The sequence below is a fragment of the Pseudorca crassidens genome, chromosome 1, assembly GCF_039906515.1.
Source record: "Pseudorca crassidens isolate mPseCra1 chromosome 1, mPseCra1.hap1, whole genome shotgun sequence".
NCBI classification, from domain to species: Eukaryota; Metazoa; Chordata; class Mammalia; order Artiodactyla; family Delphinidae; genus Pseudorca; species Pseudorca crassidens.
In genome coordinates, this window is record NC_090296.1 from 132,621,555 (window position 1) to 132,635,571 (window position 14,017).

At 41.7% G+C, this 14,017-nt stretch overlaps 1 protein-coding gene across 3 annotated transcripts in view; it reads left to right on the forward strand.

Moving 5' to 3' along the window:
- Positions 1–14,017, forward strand: part of TTC23 (tetratricopeptide repeat domain 23) — a 114,589-nt gene that overhangs the window by 28,419 nt on the left and 72,153 nt on the right. For all 3 annotated transcript variants that reach the window (XM_067755972.1, XM_067755983.1, XM_067755962.1), the window contains 2 exons: positions 3,598–3,797; positions 12,656–12,779. In XM_067755972.1, the coding sequence (XP_067612073.1) occupies positions 3,618–3,797; positions 12,656–12,779 (304 nt within the window). In that variant the 5' untranslated portion in view covers positions 3,598–3,617. The remainder of the gene's footprint in view (positions 1–3,597; positions 3,798–12,655; positions 12,780–14,017) is intronic.

A 14,017-nucleotide genomic window follows, 5' to 3' on the forward strand; every position in this document is an offset into this window, starting at 1 on the left:
CTTTCTCTTCTTTGTTCACACAGCTCCTGGGGTTCATCTTTGGATTTGGCCCCACCTCTGCATGTAGGTCGCCTGAGGGCGTCTCTTCTTCCCCCAGACAGGATGGGGTTAAAGGAGCAGCTGGTTAGGGAACTCCAGCTCACTAGGCCTGGGGAAGGGAGGTTTACGGAATGCGGGCGAGCCTGTGATGGCAGAGACCTGCGTGACTTTGCAACAGCCTGAGGCATGCTGTGTGTTCTCCCAGGGAAGTTGTCGCTGGATCACGGGACCCTGGCAGTGGCGGGCTGCACAGGCTCTGGGGAGGGGAGGTGTGGTTAGTGACCTGTGCTTGCACACAGGCTTCTTGGTGACTGCAGCAACAGCCTTAGCCTCTCATGCCCGTCTCTGATGTCCACACTGATAGCCGCAGCTTGCACCCATCTCTGGAGCTTATTTAGGTGGTGCTCTGAATCCCTTCTCCTTGCACACCCCAAAACAATGGTCTCTTGCCTCTTAGGCAGGTCCAGACTTTTTCCTGGACTCCCTCCCGGCTAGCTGTGGCACACTAGACCCCTTCAGGCTGTGTTCATGCAGCCAACCCCAGTCCTCTCCCTGGGATCTGAACTCCAAAGCCAGAGCCTCAGCTCCAAGCCTCCACCAGCCCTGGCGGGTGAGCAGACAAGCCTCTCAGGCTGGTGAGTGCTGGTCCAAACCAATCCTCTGGGCGGGAATCTCTCCGCTTTGCCCTCTGCAACCCTGTTTCTGTGCTCTCCTCCATGACTCCAAAGCGTCCCCCCCCCACCCCCCGTCTCTACCAGTGAAGGGGCTTCCTAGTGTGTGGAAACTCTTCTTCCTTCACAGCTCCCTCCCAGAGGTGCAGATCCCATCCCTATTCTTTTGTCTCTGTTTTCTCTTTTTTCTTTTGCCTTACCCAGGTACATGGGGATTTTCTTGCCTTTTGGGAAGCCTGGGGTCTTCTGTCAGCATTCAGTAGGTGTTCTCTAAGAGTTGTTCCACATGTAGATGTATTTCTGGTGTATTTGTGGGGAGGAAGGTGATCTCCATGTCTTACTCCTCTGCCTGATTATCTTTTAAAGAGATTTAAATAATATGAAAATATATGAAATATGAAAATATATGAAATAATATGAAAATATGTCTTACATATTTGCCCATGTAAGTATCTTTTTCATTGTTCTTACTTCCTTTGTGTAGATCTATATTTCCATTTATTATCATTTTTCTTCCTTTTGAAAGACTTCACTTCATATTTCTTGGGAACATTGGGGTGCAAATCTGCTGGTGATGATTTTTTTTTAATTAATTAATTAATTTATTTAGGCTGCATTGGGTCTTTGTTGCTGTGGGCGGGCTTTCTCTAGTTGCGGCTAGTGGGGGCTACACTTCATTGCAGTGTGTGGGCTTCTCATTGCAGTGGCTTCTCTTGGTGTGGAGCACAGGTTCTCAGCGCACAGGCTTCAGTAGTTGTGACACGCAGGCTCAGTAGTTGTGGCTCGTGGGCTCTAGAGCACAGGCTCAGTAGTTGTGGCGCATGGGCTTAGTTGCTCTGCAGCATGTGGGATCTTCCTGGACCAGGGCTTGAACCTGTGTCCCCTGCATTGGCAGGAGGATTCTTAACCACTGCGCCACCAGGGAAGTCCCGCTGGTGATGATTTCTTTTGGATTTTGATCTTGAAAGATATTTTCACTGGTACGGAATTTCAGCTTGACAATTTTTTTTCTGTCCATACTTTAAATATGGTTCTTCACTGTCTTCTCATATGCTTTATTTCCTCCCAGAAACCTGCTGTCGTCATCTTTTTTTTTTAATACTAATATGTCCTTTTTTCTGACTACTTTTAATATTTTCTCTTTATCATGGTTTTGAGCAATTTGGTTATGATGTATCTTGGTGTAATTTCCTTTATGCTTCTTGTGTTTAGTTTTCATTTAGCTTCTTGAATCTCTGGGTTTTTATTTTTCCTCAAATTTGGAAAAATTTTGGCCATTATTTCTTCAAACACTTTTTTTTTGTCCCCACTACAATCTGCTTTCCTTTAGGGACTCAAATTATATATAAGGCAATTTGAAGTTGTTTCACAGCTCACTGATTTTTTAAAAGATTGTTTCTATTGCTATGTCTGCAAGTTCATGCATCTTTTCATCTGTAATATCTAATCTCCCATTAATCTGATCTAGTGTATTTTTCATCTCACGTATAATTTTCTTATCTAGAAGTTCATTTTGGGTCTTTTTATATTCCGTGTCTCTAGTTAACTTTTTAAACATATGGAATACAATTATAATAACCTTTAATTTTCTTCTCTGCTAACTTAATATCTGGGTCAGTTTTGACTGATTATTCTTCTCATTATGGGCCATGTTTTCTTGCCTATTTGCATGCCTGGTGATCTTTCTTTGGACGTCAGATTATATGAATTTTACCTTGTTTAATGCTGGCTATTTTTGCATTCCTATGAACATCCTTGAGTTTTGCCCTCTGATACAGTTAAGTTACTTGGAAACAGTTTTATCCTTTTAGGTCTTACTTTCATGGTTTGTTAAGTGGTTCTAAGCAGGGTTCACTCTAGGGCTAATCCCCATTACTGGGACAAAACCCTTCTGAATATTTTACCGTGTACCTCATGAATTATGAGTTTTTCCAGTCTAGTCAGTGGGAACAGGCACCAGCCTTGGTGAGCACCAGACACCTCCTTTCAATCTTATTAGAGGAGTCTTCCTCCAGACTCAAGTAGTTTTCTTACACACATGCTGGTCAGTATTCTCTCCCCATACTTGAGGGGTGCTAATCTCTGGGGTCCTCTCTGTGCAACTCTATCCTCTCTAGTAATCTGTCCTGTGAACTCCAGCCACCTTGGTCTCCCCAGATGCTCTACTCTATTTCCTCAACTCAGATAGCCCACAGGGTAATTCTGGGTTACCCTGCATGTTCTAGAAACTTTTTCAAAGCAATAACCTGGGGCAATCATGGGTCTCACTTTGTTTCTTTTTTCCATTTCTCAAGTCTGTTGTCCTATCTCTTGAAAACCATTGTTTCATACCTTTTTTGCCTATAGGTTGTTTTTTATTGTTGTTGTTGTTTGTTAACTGGCTGGTGACTTCGGGCAAGAGGATAAATCTCATCCCTATTACTCCATCTTGGCTGGAAATGAAAGTTTAACATGTCATTTTTTCCTGTTTTCAAGGTCACTTGGGATTCAACAGATCTAATCTGAGCTCTTTGAGAACTGTTTGGGCTCAGCTGATTCCTACTGATATATATACATATACATATATACCATATATAACATATAGATACATATATATATATATAAAATATATCAGTATGTGTGTATACACATATACATATATATACATGTAATATAGAGTGAGAACAAAGAATGTTTGGTCTAGTTAAAACTTGAAATCAGTCTGAAAGAAGTTAGTACTAGCCACTAGGATCTTTTTGGATAGAATGCTACTTATTTCAAAGAAGTCATGAGTATAGTGTTGAAATTTTCTTAGATTCTAGTCTCAATTTCTAGAAAAAAATGTGTATTTCTAAAAGTAGCTATGGAAATTACCATTAACACCTTCGTTTCCTTATTTTAAAATTAGAGGATAATGTATATAAAAATATGCAAGAATCACAGGAAACTCACATATCCAACCACCTGGAAGAAATTGTTGCTGCCGTCAGCATAACACCTAGAAAAATGCTCCAAAACAAGCTGCCTCAGACAGCACTGTTTCAGCCTCCTCGAGAGAAACTCCACCTCTGTGAAGAGAAAGCAAAGTCCTATTCTAGCAGTCATGAGGTAAGGAGCCTTTCTTTTTATACCTGTACTCTGGTAATTGAGAAGTAGGATACTTTAGGTTGCATTTTTACTCTCAGGAGTTTGGTACAAGAGAAAATATGACAGTGCCTTTTTCATAGTGTGAGTGGGTGTAGTACCTCAGGACTCCAAGCCCAGCACTTGGCACAGTCAACATTATGTTTGCTGAATGAGTGCACAAATGAACAAACAAGTTTTCCCTGACCTCTGACAAGTGTACACTAGACTGACTGGTTGTGATTTGACTTACTACAGTCATTTTCCATCAATCAGTAAATATTTATTGAGCTCCTCCTGTGTGCCAGGTCTAGGCACTGGAATACAGGACAAAGCAGATGAAGTTTCTGCTCTCATGGAGCTTATATTTCTTAGGTTCCTAATCTTGTTCTCTGTATACTTCTTTCCCATCTCTCTTCAAAGTTTTATTCATTTACTCATTCATTCAATATGTATTTCGCTACCACCTCTTATGTGTCAGACCCTATTTGTCCATTTATTCACAAAAATTTACTGTATACCTAATGTGTGCCAGGTGCTGTGCAAGTGCTGGAGGCACAGATGGGAAAGCTACAGCCTCTGCCTCAGAGGGATTCATGGTCTGGTTGGGGAGATAGATGGATAATGGTAATCAGCCTAAGTTCTGTGACAAACACAAGCTTAGGTGGTATAGATGCAAAGCATGGGGAGTGAGGGGAGGAGGGATGGGCTGGAGTTGGAGGAGGGACAGCACTCGAGGCATGCTTCTTGGGATGGGAGTTATTTGGACTGCACTGATAACAGTACTTAGGAGCTGGCCCCAGGTAGGAGAGAGGACAATAGCGTTCTGGGCAGAGGTGGCAGAAGGGCAAGAGTTGTGGGTCTGAGGGTGCACAGGCTGCTTGGGGAACTATATGGAACTATCTGGGATGGAGATTTTAGTTACACAGGGCAGCAAATGAGGTTGGATTTTGAACAGGAGCTGGGACCAGAAGGTGTTCAACACCCAGGAAAAGTTTAGATTTTCTTCTCAGAGTGCTGGAGACTGTCATAGGATTATAAGCAGAAGAGGGTCATGAGCAAGTCTGAGTGTCTGGAATGATCCCTCAGACCTCAGATAACTGGGTGGTGGAGGAAGAGAAGGGAGGTAAACTGGAGGAGGAGGACTAGTTTGCAGGATATTTGCAATAATCCTGGCAAGGGCCTGAAATATGGCAGAGTTAGTAGAAATGCTGAGATCTTTTTTTTTTTATTATTTGAAGTATTTTTTTACAATGTTGTGTTAATTTCTGCTATACAGCAAAGTGATTCAGTTATTCATATATATACATTCTTTTTTTAATATTCTTTTCCATTATGGTTTATCATAGGATCTTGATTATAGTTCTCTGTGTTATACAGTAGGACCTTGTTTTATATATATATATTTTTTCTATATATATAAATATATATACATTCTATATATATTAGTTTGCATCTGCTAATCCCAAACTCCCAGTCCATCCCTCCCGCAGTCCCCTTCCCCTTGGCAACCACCTGTCTGTTCTCTATGTCTGTGATTCTGTTTCTGTTTCATAGATAGGTTCATTTGTGTCATATTTTAGAATCCACACATAAGTGATATCATATGGTATTTGTCTTTCTCTTTCTGACTTACTTCACTTAGTATGATAATCTCTAGTTGCAAAATGCTGAGATCTTTTGATAAGAATTTGGAAATATGAATCAATGAAACCTGGTAACTTGGGGGGACATAGGGGTTGGAGAGGCAAGAGTGAGCCAGAGAGGGGTGTGTGCAATTCCTGACTTAGGGCTCAGCCAGCCTAGGTGACCCAAGGCTTGTCAGAGCCCTTTGTTATTGTAATGAATACAGGAAGAAGACCAGGATTATGGAGAGAAGGTGTGAATTCAGTTTTGAAGGTGTGCTTATTCATTATGCAGCAGATATTTATTTAGTACCTACTATGTGCCAGGCTGGGTGCTATGTCGGCCTCAGCTGGCAGCCTTTCTCAACCAGAGGTCTGCAAGAGAACTAAGCCTTAATGCCCTAAGGCATTTGGTGTGTGTGTGTGTGTATATATATATATATTATTAATTTGTATTGGAGTATGGCTGCTTTGCAATGTTTTGTTAGCCTCCACTGCACAACAAAATGAATCAGCCATACATGTACAGATATCCCCTCCCTTTTGGACTTCCCTCCCATTTAGGTTACCACAGTGCATTAGGTAGAGTTCCCTGTGCTATACAGTATGTTCCCATCAGTTGTCTATTTTGTACATAGTATCAATACTGTATATGTGTCAATCCCAGTCTCCCAATTCCTCCCACCCCATCCCTTTCCCCCTTGGTATCCATACGTTTGTACTCTACGTTTCTACCTCTATTTCTGCTTTGCAAATAAGATCATCTATACCATTTTTCTAGATTCCACATATATGTGTTATTATACGATATTTGCTTTTCTCTTTCTGACTTACTTCACTCTGTATGACACTCTCTAGGTCCATCCATGTATCTACAAATGACCCAATTTTATTTTTTTATGGCTGAGTAATATTCCATTGTATATATGTGCCACATCTTCTTTATCCATTTGCTGGATAAAGAAGATAGACAGTTAGGTTGTTGATAGACATTTAGGTTGCTTCCATGTCCTGGCTATTGTAAATAGTGCTGCTATGAACATTGGGGTGCATGAGTTTTTTTGAATTATGGTTTTCTCTGGGTATATGCCCAGTAGTGGGATTTTTGGGTCATATGGTAGTTTTATTTTTAATTTTTTAAGGAACCTGCATACTGTTTTCCATAGTGGCTGTATCAATTTACATTCCCACCAACAGTGTATGAGGGTTCCATTTCTCCACACCTTCTCCAGCATTTATTGTTTGTAGGTTTTTTGATGATGGCCATTCTGACTGGTGAGAGGTGATACCTCATTGTACTTTTGATTTTCATTTCTCTAATAATTAGTGATGTTGAGCATCTTTTCATGTGTCTGTTGGCCATCTGCATTTGGTGTATATAAAGAATTAACTTCTCTTCTATGCATCTAGAATGATATCAAAGCATTTTTTGTGTTCTGCCGTTCAGATGAGGAATCCTTGGATTCAGCAGTGAACAGGACAAACAGCTTGCCTGCCCTCATGGAGCTGAGGGGACATTGTAAATAAACCAGTGAAGTAGAGATTGTGCTAAGTGCTATGGAGGAAACAGAGTGGGCCTATCTTAGGTAAGGGAGGGCCTCATTGAGGAGGTGACATCTTAGCTGACACCTAAAGAAGAGAAGGAGCCAACATGGAGGAGCTGAGGAAAAGGAGTTCTAGGGAGAGGGAACAGCAGCCATAAAATTTATAAGTTTGGCATGAGCATGACTATGTTTGAAGTGATGATAGGAAGCCTCAGGCTGACATGAAATGTAGTTGGAGAGGCAGCTTACCTGCCTTGCGGGTCTAAGTTAAGTGCTCTAGGAAGCCTTAATGTTTTTAGGAAAGTATTAATATGACATAATTTGCTTCTTAAAATACCATTCTTTGGTAATTTTTTATTTTAAAATACTTTCAGACTTACAGAAAAGTTACAAGATATACCAGTTGTTAACATTTACTTTATTTCTTTATTTCTCACTCTCTCTCTCTGTCATTATTTTTCTGAATATCTGAGAGTAAGTTACAAATGTATGATCCTTTACCCCTAAATACGTCAGTACCTATTTCCCAAGAATAAAGGATATTCTCCTACATAACCATAGTACAATGATTGAAATTAGGCAATTAATATTGATATATATTATTATCTAATCTACAAACATTACCCATATTTCTCAAATTATCTCAATAATATCTTTTATAGAAAAAAAAATCAGCCATGGTCCAATCCATGAAGTCATGTTGACTATAGTCAACAGTTAGAGCAGTTACTTAGGCTATCTTTGTCTTTCACAATCTTAGTACTTGTGAAAAGTACTGTATTAGTCTGTTTGGGCTACTGTAATACAATACCACAGACTGGGTGGCCTACACAACAGAAATGTACTCCTCGCAGTTCTGGAGACTGGAAGTCCAAGATCAAGGTGCCAGCAGGGCTGGCGTCTGGTAAGAGCTCTCCCCTTGGGTTGCAGACCACCACCTTCTAGCTGTGTCCTCACATGACCTCTTCTTTGTGCGTGTGGAGGAAGGGGGAGAGAAAGGTATCTCTTCTTATAAGTACACTAATCCTATTGATCAGGGCCCCACCTTTATAACATCATTTGACCCTAATTACAGCCTTAGAGGCCCTATCTCCAAATACTACAGTGAGAGTTAGGGCTTCAACATATGAATTTGGCAGGGGCCACAAATATACACTCCAATTATTTTGTAGAATACCTCCCAATTTGAATTTGTCATGTGTTTCCTTATGATTAGATTCAGATTATGCATTTGGGGCAGAAATCCCACAGACCTGACATAGAGCCCTTCTCAGTGCATCATATTAGGAGGTGTACGATGTCGTTTGTCTCATTACTATGAGGCTAAATTTGATCGCTTGGTTAAGGAGCTATCTGGCATGTTTTTTCACTGTAGAATTATTATTCTTCCCTTTGTAATTAATATTTTGTGGGGAGATTCATTGATACTGTGAACACATCCTATTTCTCATTAAAACTTCACCCCCTAGTTTATAGCATCCATTGATGATTCTCACCTGAATTAACTATTACTATGATGTTTGTCAAATGGTGATTCTCTGACTTCAGCATTCTTTCAACATTTGTTTGTTGGCATTCTTTTTATGAGGAAGAGCTTTTCCTTCTTCACACTTTATTGTTCATTTATTTATATCACTGTGGGTTCAAGAAATCCTGTTTTACAAATATGTTACAATCCATTATTGTCGTCAAAACTTAAATTATTTTGTATTTGCCAGAGGGAGCCCCTTCAAGCTGGCTTCTGAGTCTTTGATATGTTCCCATGATTCTTTCCTTAACTTCCGACACAATCAGATTTTTCAGGTTCATCTTGTATTTCCCTGCTCCAGCTGTGGATTCAGGGAATGCTGGTTCCCCTTAGAAGAGAATAGCATTGATATTTAGACACCAAGGTCTGGGTATTAAATACCCATTTTAAAATATGTATGGCCAGACTTACTGATCCTCAGAGTTGCATATTTTAATATTAAGAAGTTTAAGAAATTCAGGTAACTCAAGAATGATGTTGTGGGAAGAGATCTGGACTTTGCATCAAGGAGCTTGACTGTGAGTTCCGACTCTACCACTCGGTGATAAATCATCTCACCTCTCTGGCCTTACATTTCTTCTTTAAATTGAAGTGATCAGACTAGATTATTTCCAAGGCTCATCCCAGTTCTGAAATTTTCTTCCTACTGATGCTTCTCTTCTGTCTACCTGCTACCCATGCCTGTTGGCTAAAGCCACTGGAACTGGCAGGATAAAGGTTGGAAAATCAAAAGGCAGTATCTGGACTACACATCCTAGCAAATATGAAAGCAGAGGGAGGACAGGCTGCTCTTTCTGTGCCCTGGTCCCCGATGCAGGTAGTGAGGACCAAGGCTCTGATCTGGGAGGCTGACTCTCAGACTGCATATAGCCCTTCCTTGGAAACTTGTGGTTGGGACAGATTCACCATCAGATCAGATCCTCCTCTCTTTTTGGCAAACTGTCTATCTAGACTTCTCAATGTTTTCATCATTTCTTTCTTTCTCATACACTGTATTCATTTGCTGTGTGTCTTCAAGGAAGCCATTCCCTAAACTTCCTGTCTCTAGAGGCAATAAATAGATGTTTCCCAAAAGAAGAACTACAGAAAGCCAATAAACACATGACGATGTTCAGCCTCACTAGCTTTGCGGAAAAAAAATACAAACTAAAACAAGGAGAAATGAGTTAACTGACAAACTGGCAAGTTAGACCCCAACTAGTGCTTGGCTCTGTGTAAGGGGCATTCCCTGCTCACATACGGTGCTGTAAGGGAGGTGTGGATGGAAGCAGCCTCTCAAGGAAGCACTCCAGCAAACTCTAGCAAAGCCTCAGGATTTTGCACATACTTTACCCTATTGTCACATTGGAATTCATTCTAAGAAAATGCTTATGGGGCTTCCCTGGTGGCGCAGTGGTTAAGAATCCTCCAGCCAATGCAGGGGGACACAGGTTCGAGCCCAGGTCCGGGAAGATCCCACATGCCACGGAGCAACTAAGCCCATGTGCCACAACTACTGAGCCTGTGCTCTAGAGCCCGCTAGCCACAACTACTGAGCCCACATGCCACAACTACTGAAGCCCGCGCACCTAGAGCCCATGCTCCACAACAAGAGAAGCCACCACAATGAGAAGCTTGTGCACCATAACAAAGAGTAGCCCCTGCTCGCCGCAACTACAGAAAGCCCGCATGCAGCATCAAAGACCCAATGCAGCCAAAAATAAATAATAAAATAAATACATTTATATCTATAAAAAAAGAATGCTATAAAAAAAAGAAAAAGAAAATGCTTATGGATATGAGCAAATCTATCCACACAGGATGCTCAGAGAGAAAAAATTTTAAAACAACCTAAGTGCTGAATAGCTATTTGTTGAGTAACTCACTTATAATATATCCATACAATAAAATACTATGCAGCCATAAAAAATTATTATCATAGAAGATGACATGGAGAAATGTTCACAAATTGTGAAAAGTTGCAAACCTATATGTAGCTTATAAGCCTAATTTTAAAAGGAAATAATATGTATAGATAGATTCATAGGAATGAAGGATAGAGAGAAATTTAGCTGCCTAGTTGTCTCTAAGGGGTGAGATGGCAGGTGATTTTTTATTTTTTTTGCTCACCTGTATTTTGATAATGAGCATGTATTACTTTTGTAATAAGAAAAATGTTACTATAGGCAAAAGCCACACCTCCATCTTCCTTCATCACTATGGAGTGAGCACAGTGTTCCCCAGCCTCTCTTGCTAGGTCAGAAAAGCAACTGTCCTGTGGTCAACTGTCTGGGTATGAATTTTTTGTCAAGAGGAATGTTGTTTCAAGGTGAAAGTGTTTCTAACTCACATGGGAACTTTGTGGAAGTGCAGGTCCTTTGAGCTTAGGCATTGACCGGGGGAGTAGGGGTTGGGAGTGTACTGGGTCTTTTGCTGGGTCTTTTCCACAACTCTGTCCTTGTTCTTACAGTTCTTCCTCTGCTTTGCCCCCTTCAGCTTTGTACCTCCCACCTCCTCTTTTGCTATTCCAGCTCTCTATTACTGTATCACACTCTAAGACTTAGTGGCATAAAACAAAAACAACCATTTATTTTGCTCATGAATGCACAATTTGTGCAGAGCTCAGTGAGATCTGGTCAGCTCTGCTCCATGCAGCATCAGCTGGGCTCAACACGTGTGGAGAATCTGATGGCAGGGTGGCATAGTCCTGCGGTTGACCGATTGATGCTGCCACCAACACATTTCCATGTAGGCCTCTCCGTGGGGCCGCTTAGGCTTCCTCATGGAATGGTGGTTAGGTTACTAGTCTTCTGGGGTTGCTATGGCAAAATACGTCAGACTGGCTGGCTTCAACAAAGGAAGTTTATTTTCTCACAGTTCTGGAGCCTAGAAGTCTAAGGTTAAGGTGTTGGCAGGGTTGATTTTATTCAGAGGGCTCTCTCCTTGACTCCCTCTGCGTCCTCACAACGTGTTTCTCTGTGTGTGCCCATTCCTAGTGTCCCTTTCTCTTCTTACAAGGACACCAGTCATATTAGATTAGGGCCCCATCCTGACAGCCTCATTTTACCTTATTCACCTCTTTAAAGGCCATCTCTCCAAATACAGTTATATTCTGAAGTACTTAGGACTCCAACAGATAAATTTGGAGGTGGGAGACACAATTCAGCCCATAACAAGTTCCAAGAGTGAGTAAAAAGTGGAAGCTGCCAGTTCTTTAAGAACTGGGTCTAGGACTTCCATGGTGGCACAGTGGTTGAGACTCCACGCTCCCAATGCAGGGGGCCCGGGTTTGATCCCTAGTCAGGGAACTAGATCCCACATGCATGCAGCAGCTGGGAGTTCGCATGCCACAACTGAGGAGCCCAAGTGCTGCAAGTAAGGAGCTGGCAAGCCGCAACTAAGGAGCCTGCCTGCCGCAACAAAGACCCGGTGCAACCAAATAAATAAGTAAAATATTTTAAAAAAAAAGAACTGGGTCTAAAAAGTGGCACTGCATCATTTCCTCCATGTTCTTTTAGCCAAACGGTCATAAAACCCAGATTCAAGGAAAAGGGGACATAGACCACCATCTCTGTATGGAAGGAGTATCAAAGAATTTTGGAGCTGTATTTTAAAACTACCAGTCTTGCTTTGAGTGTATTGCTGTTCTAAGCTGACCTGGAGCTAGAATCCATGGTTCGCTATTCTCTTTGTCCTGGCTCCAGATGAAAATGTGCTTTAATCCCTTAATGAAATCTGTTTGTAAAGTCCTGCTGACCTCATTTGCTGTGCTAATATCCCAGCTGCTAAAGAAGGTGTTTGAATTGAGAACTAACGGGCGTTATTTGAAAAGTATCACCATTTGCCCACTTGTTGTACCTGAATACGTAGTAGCTGTTCATCAATGGGCAGCGTCTTTACTCCATAACGTTTTTCACTATTGACTATAACTTTAAATGTACTATAAATTTTACTGGTTTTTTTATGTGTATTGTCTATTTCACCCGACCTGATGAATATCCTGCCATCCAAGACAGATCTTTGTTTTGTTCTCTAATGTATCACAAGTCCTTAAAACCATGCCCGGCCCATAATCAACACTCAGTAAGTGTATATTGAATGGATAAAAATACAAGTTGATTTTGTGCTTTGCTGTCTAACTGGTGAGCCCATTTCCCCTTCCTCCAGTATAAACAGGCTCTCCAGGAGCTTGTGCGCTGTGTGGCGCTGACGAGGATCTGCTATGGTGACTCACACTGGAAACTGGCCGAGGCGCATGTTAACCTGGCTCAGGGCTACCTCCAGCTGAAAGGTGAGTCTGCCTCAGGCTGAGGAGGATTGGCTGGTTGGTTTCTGCTCTTTTCCTCAAATTTGACTTAACTTTAGAAGGACATTCTCCTCTCTACACATTGAGAACTATTTCCTCTCACAAAGAGTCAATAAGATTTTTTAATACAATATGTAAAAAAGAGAAGGAAGATTTTAGCCCTCTGAGTTTTGCTTTTTATGATCTTAAAAGTAGTTCTTGGGAGATAATTAACTTGTTAGCTTTGAAGGCATTGTAGAAATGGCCCAGGGCGTAGAGTTGAGGCCTAAAATAGGATCCATTCACATATGTATTGATGGAAAGTCTCTTGCCTATAAGTGACACCCCCCCCCCAAAAAAAAGAGGCTAAATCAAGCTGACAATAAACAAAAGGTAATTCATTGGCCCATACACTTAAAAATCCAGGGGTAAAACTTCCTGTAGACTTAGCCAGATCCACGTTTTCAAACAGTGTGATCAGATTTCCGTTCCTCCGTTTTCGCACCACTTGACTCTGTTCTTCTCTGTATTGGCTCCATTCTTAGCCAAACTTTGCCCACGTGGTGGCAGCAAGGTTGCCAGCAGCTTTAGGTTTCCCTCCTCAGCATTCCCAGGAAAAAAAGAGTGTCTCTCCTCCAAAATCTCAGGGTTTGGGGATTCTTATTGGGCTGATGTGGGTTGTATGCCAAAGACAAGAAAAAGTCTGATTGGCTAGACCTGCCTTTTGGCTCCACTGGATCCTTGGGGAGAGGCTGGCATTGGCTAAATCACAAGGACTGAGTGTGCAGGGGCTGGGCATCCTCAAAAGAAAACAGGGGAAGGGAGAGTGGATGCAGAGAAGGCAAAAACATGGACTGGCAACCTAGGACAAGAGTACATCGCTGTACTCCGTTTCTTCAATTGAAAAGTGATGATAATGAGATGATATGATGGCACTGACTTCCCAGGATTGGCCCAGTGAATAAATAAACAAACAGAAGTGAAAAACACCACAATGCTAAGCACACAATTGCCACCCAATAAATTTAGCCAAATCTGATTATAGATTGCTCCTACCTGTTAGATCAAAGACTATTAGAGGGGCTTCCCTGGTGGCACAGTGGTTGAGAGTCTGCCTGCCAATGCAGGGGACACGGGTTCGTGCCCTGGTCTGGGAGGATCCCACATGCCGCAGAGCAACTAGGTCCATTTGCCACAACTACTGAGCCTGCGCAACTAGAGCCTGTGCTCTGCAACAAGAGAGG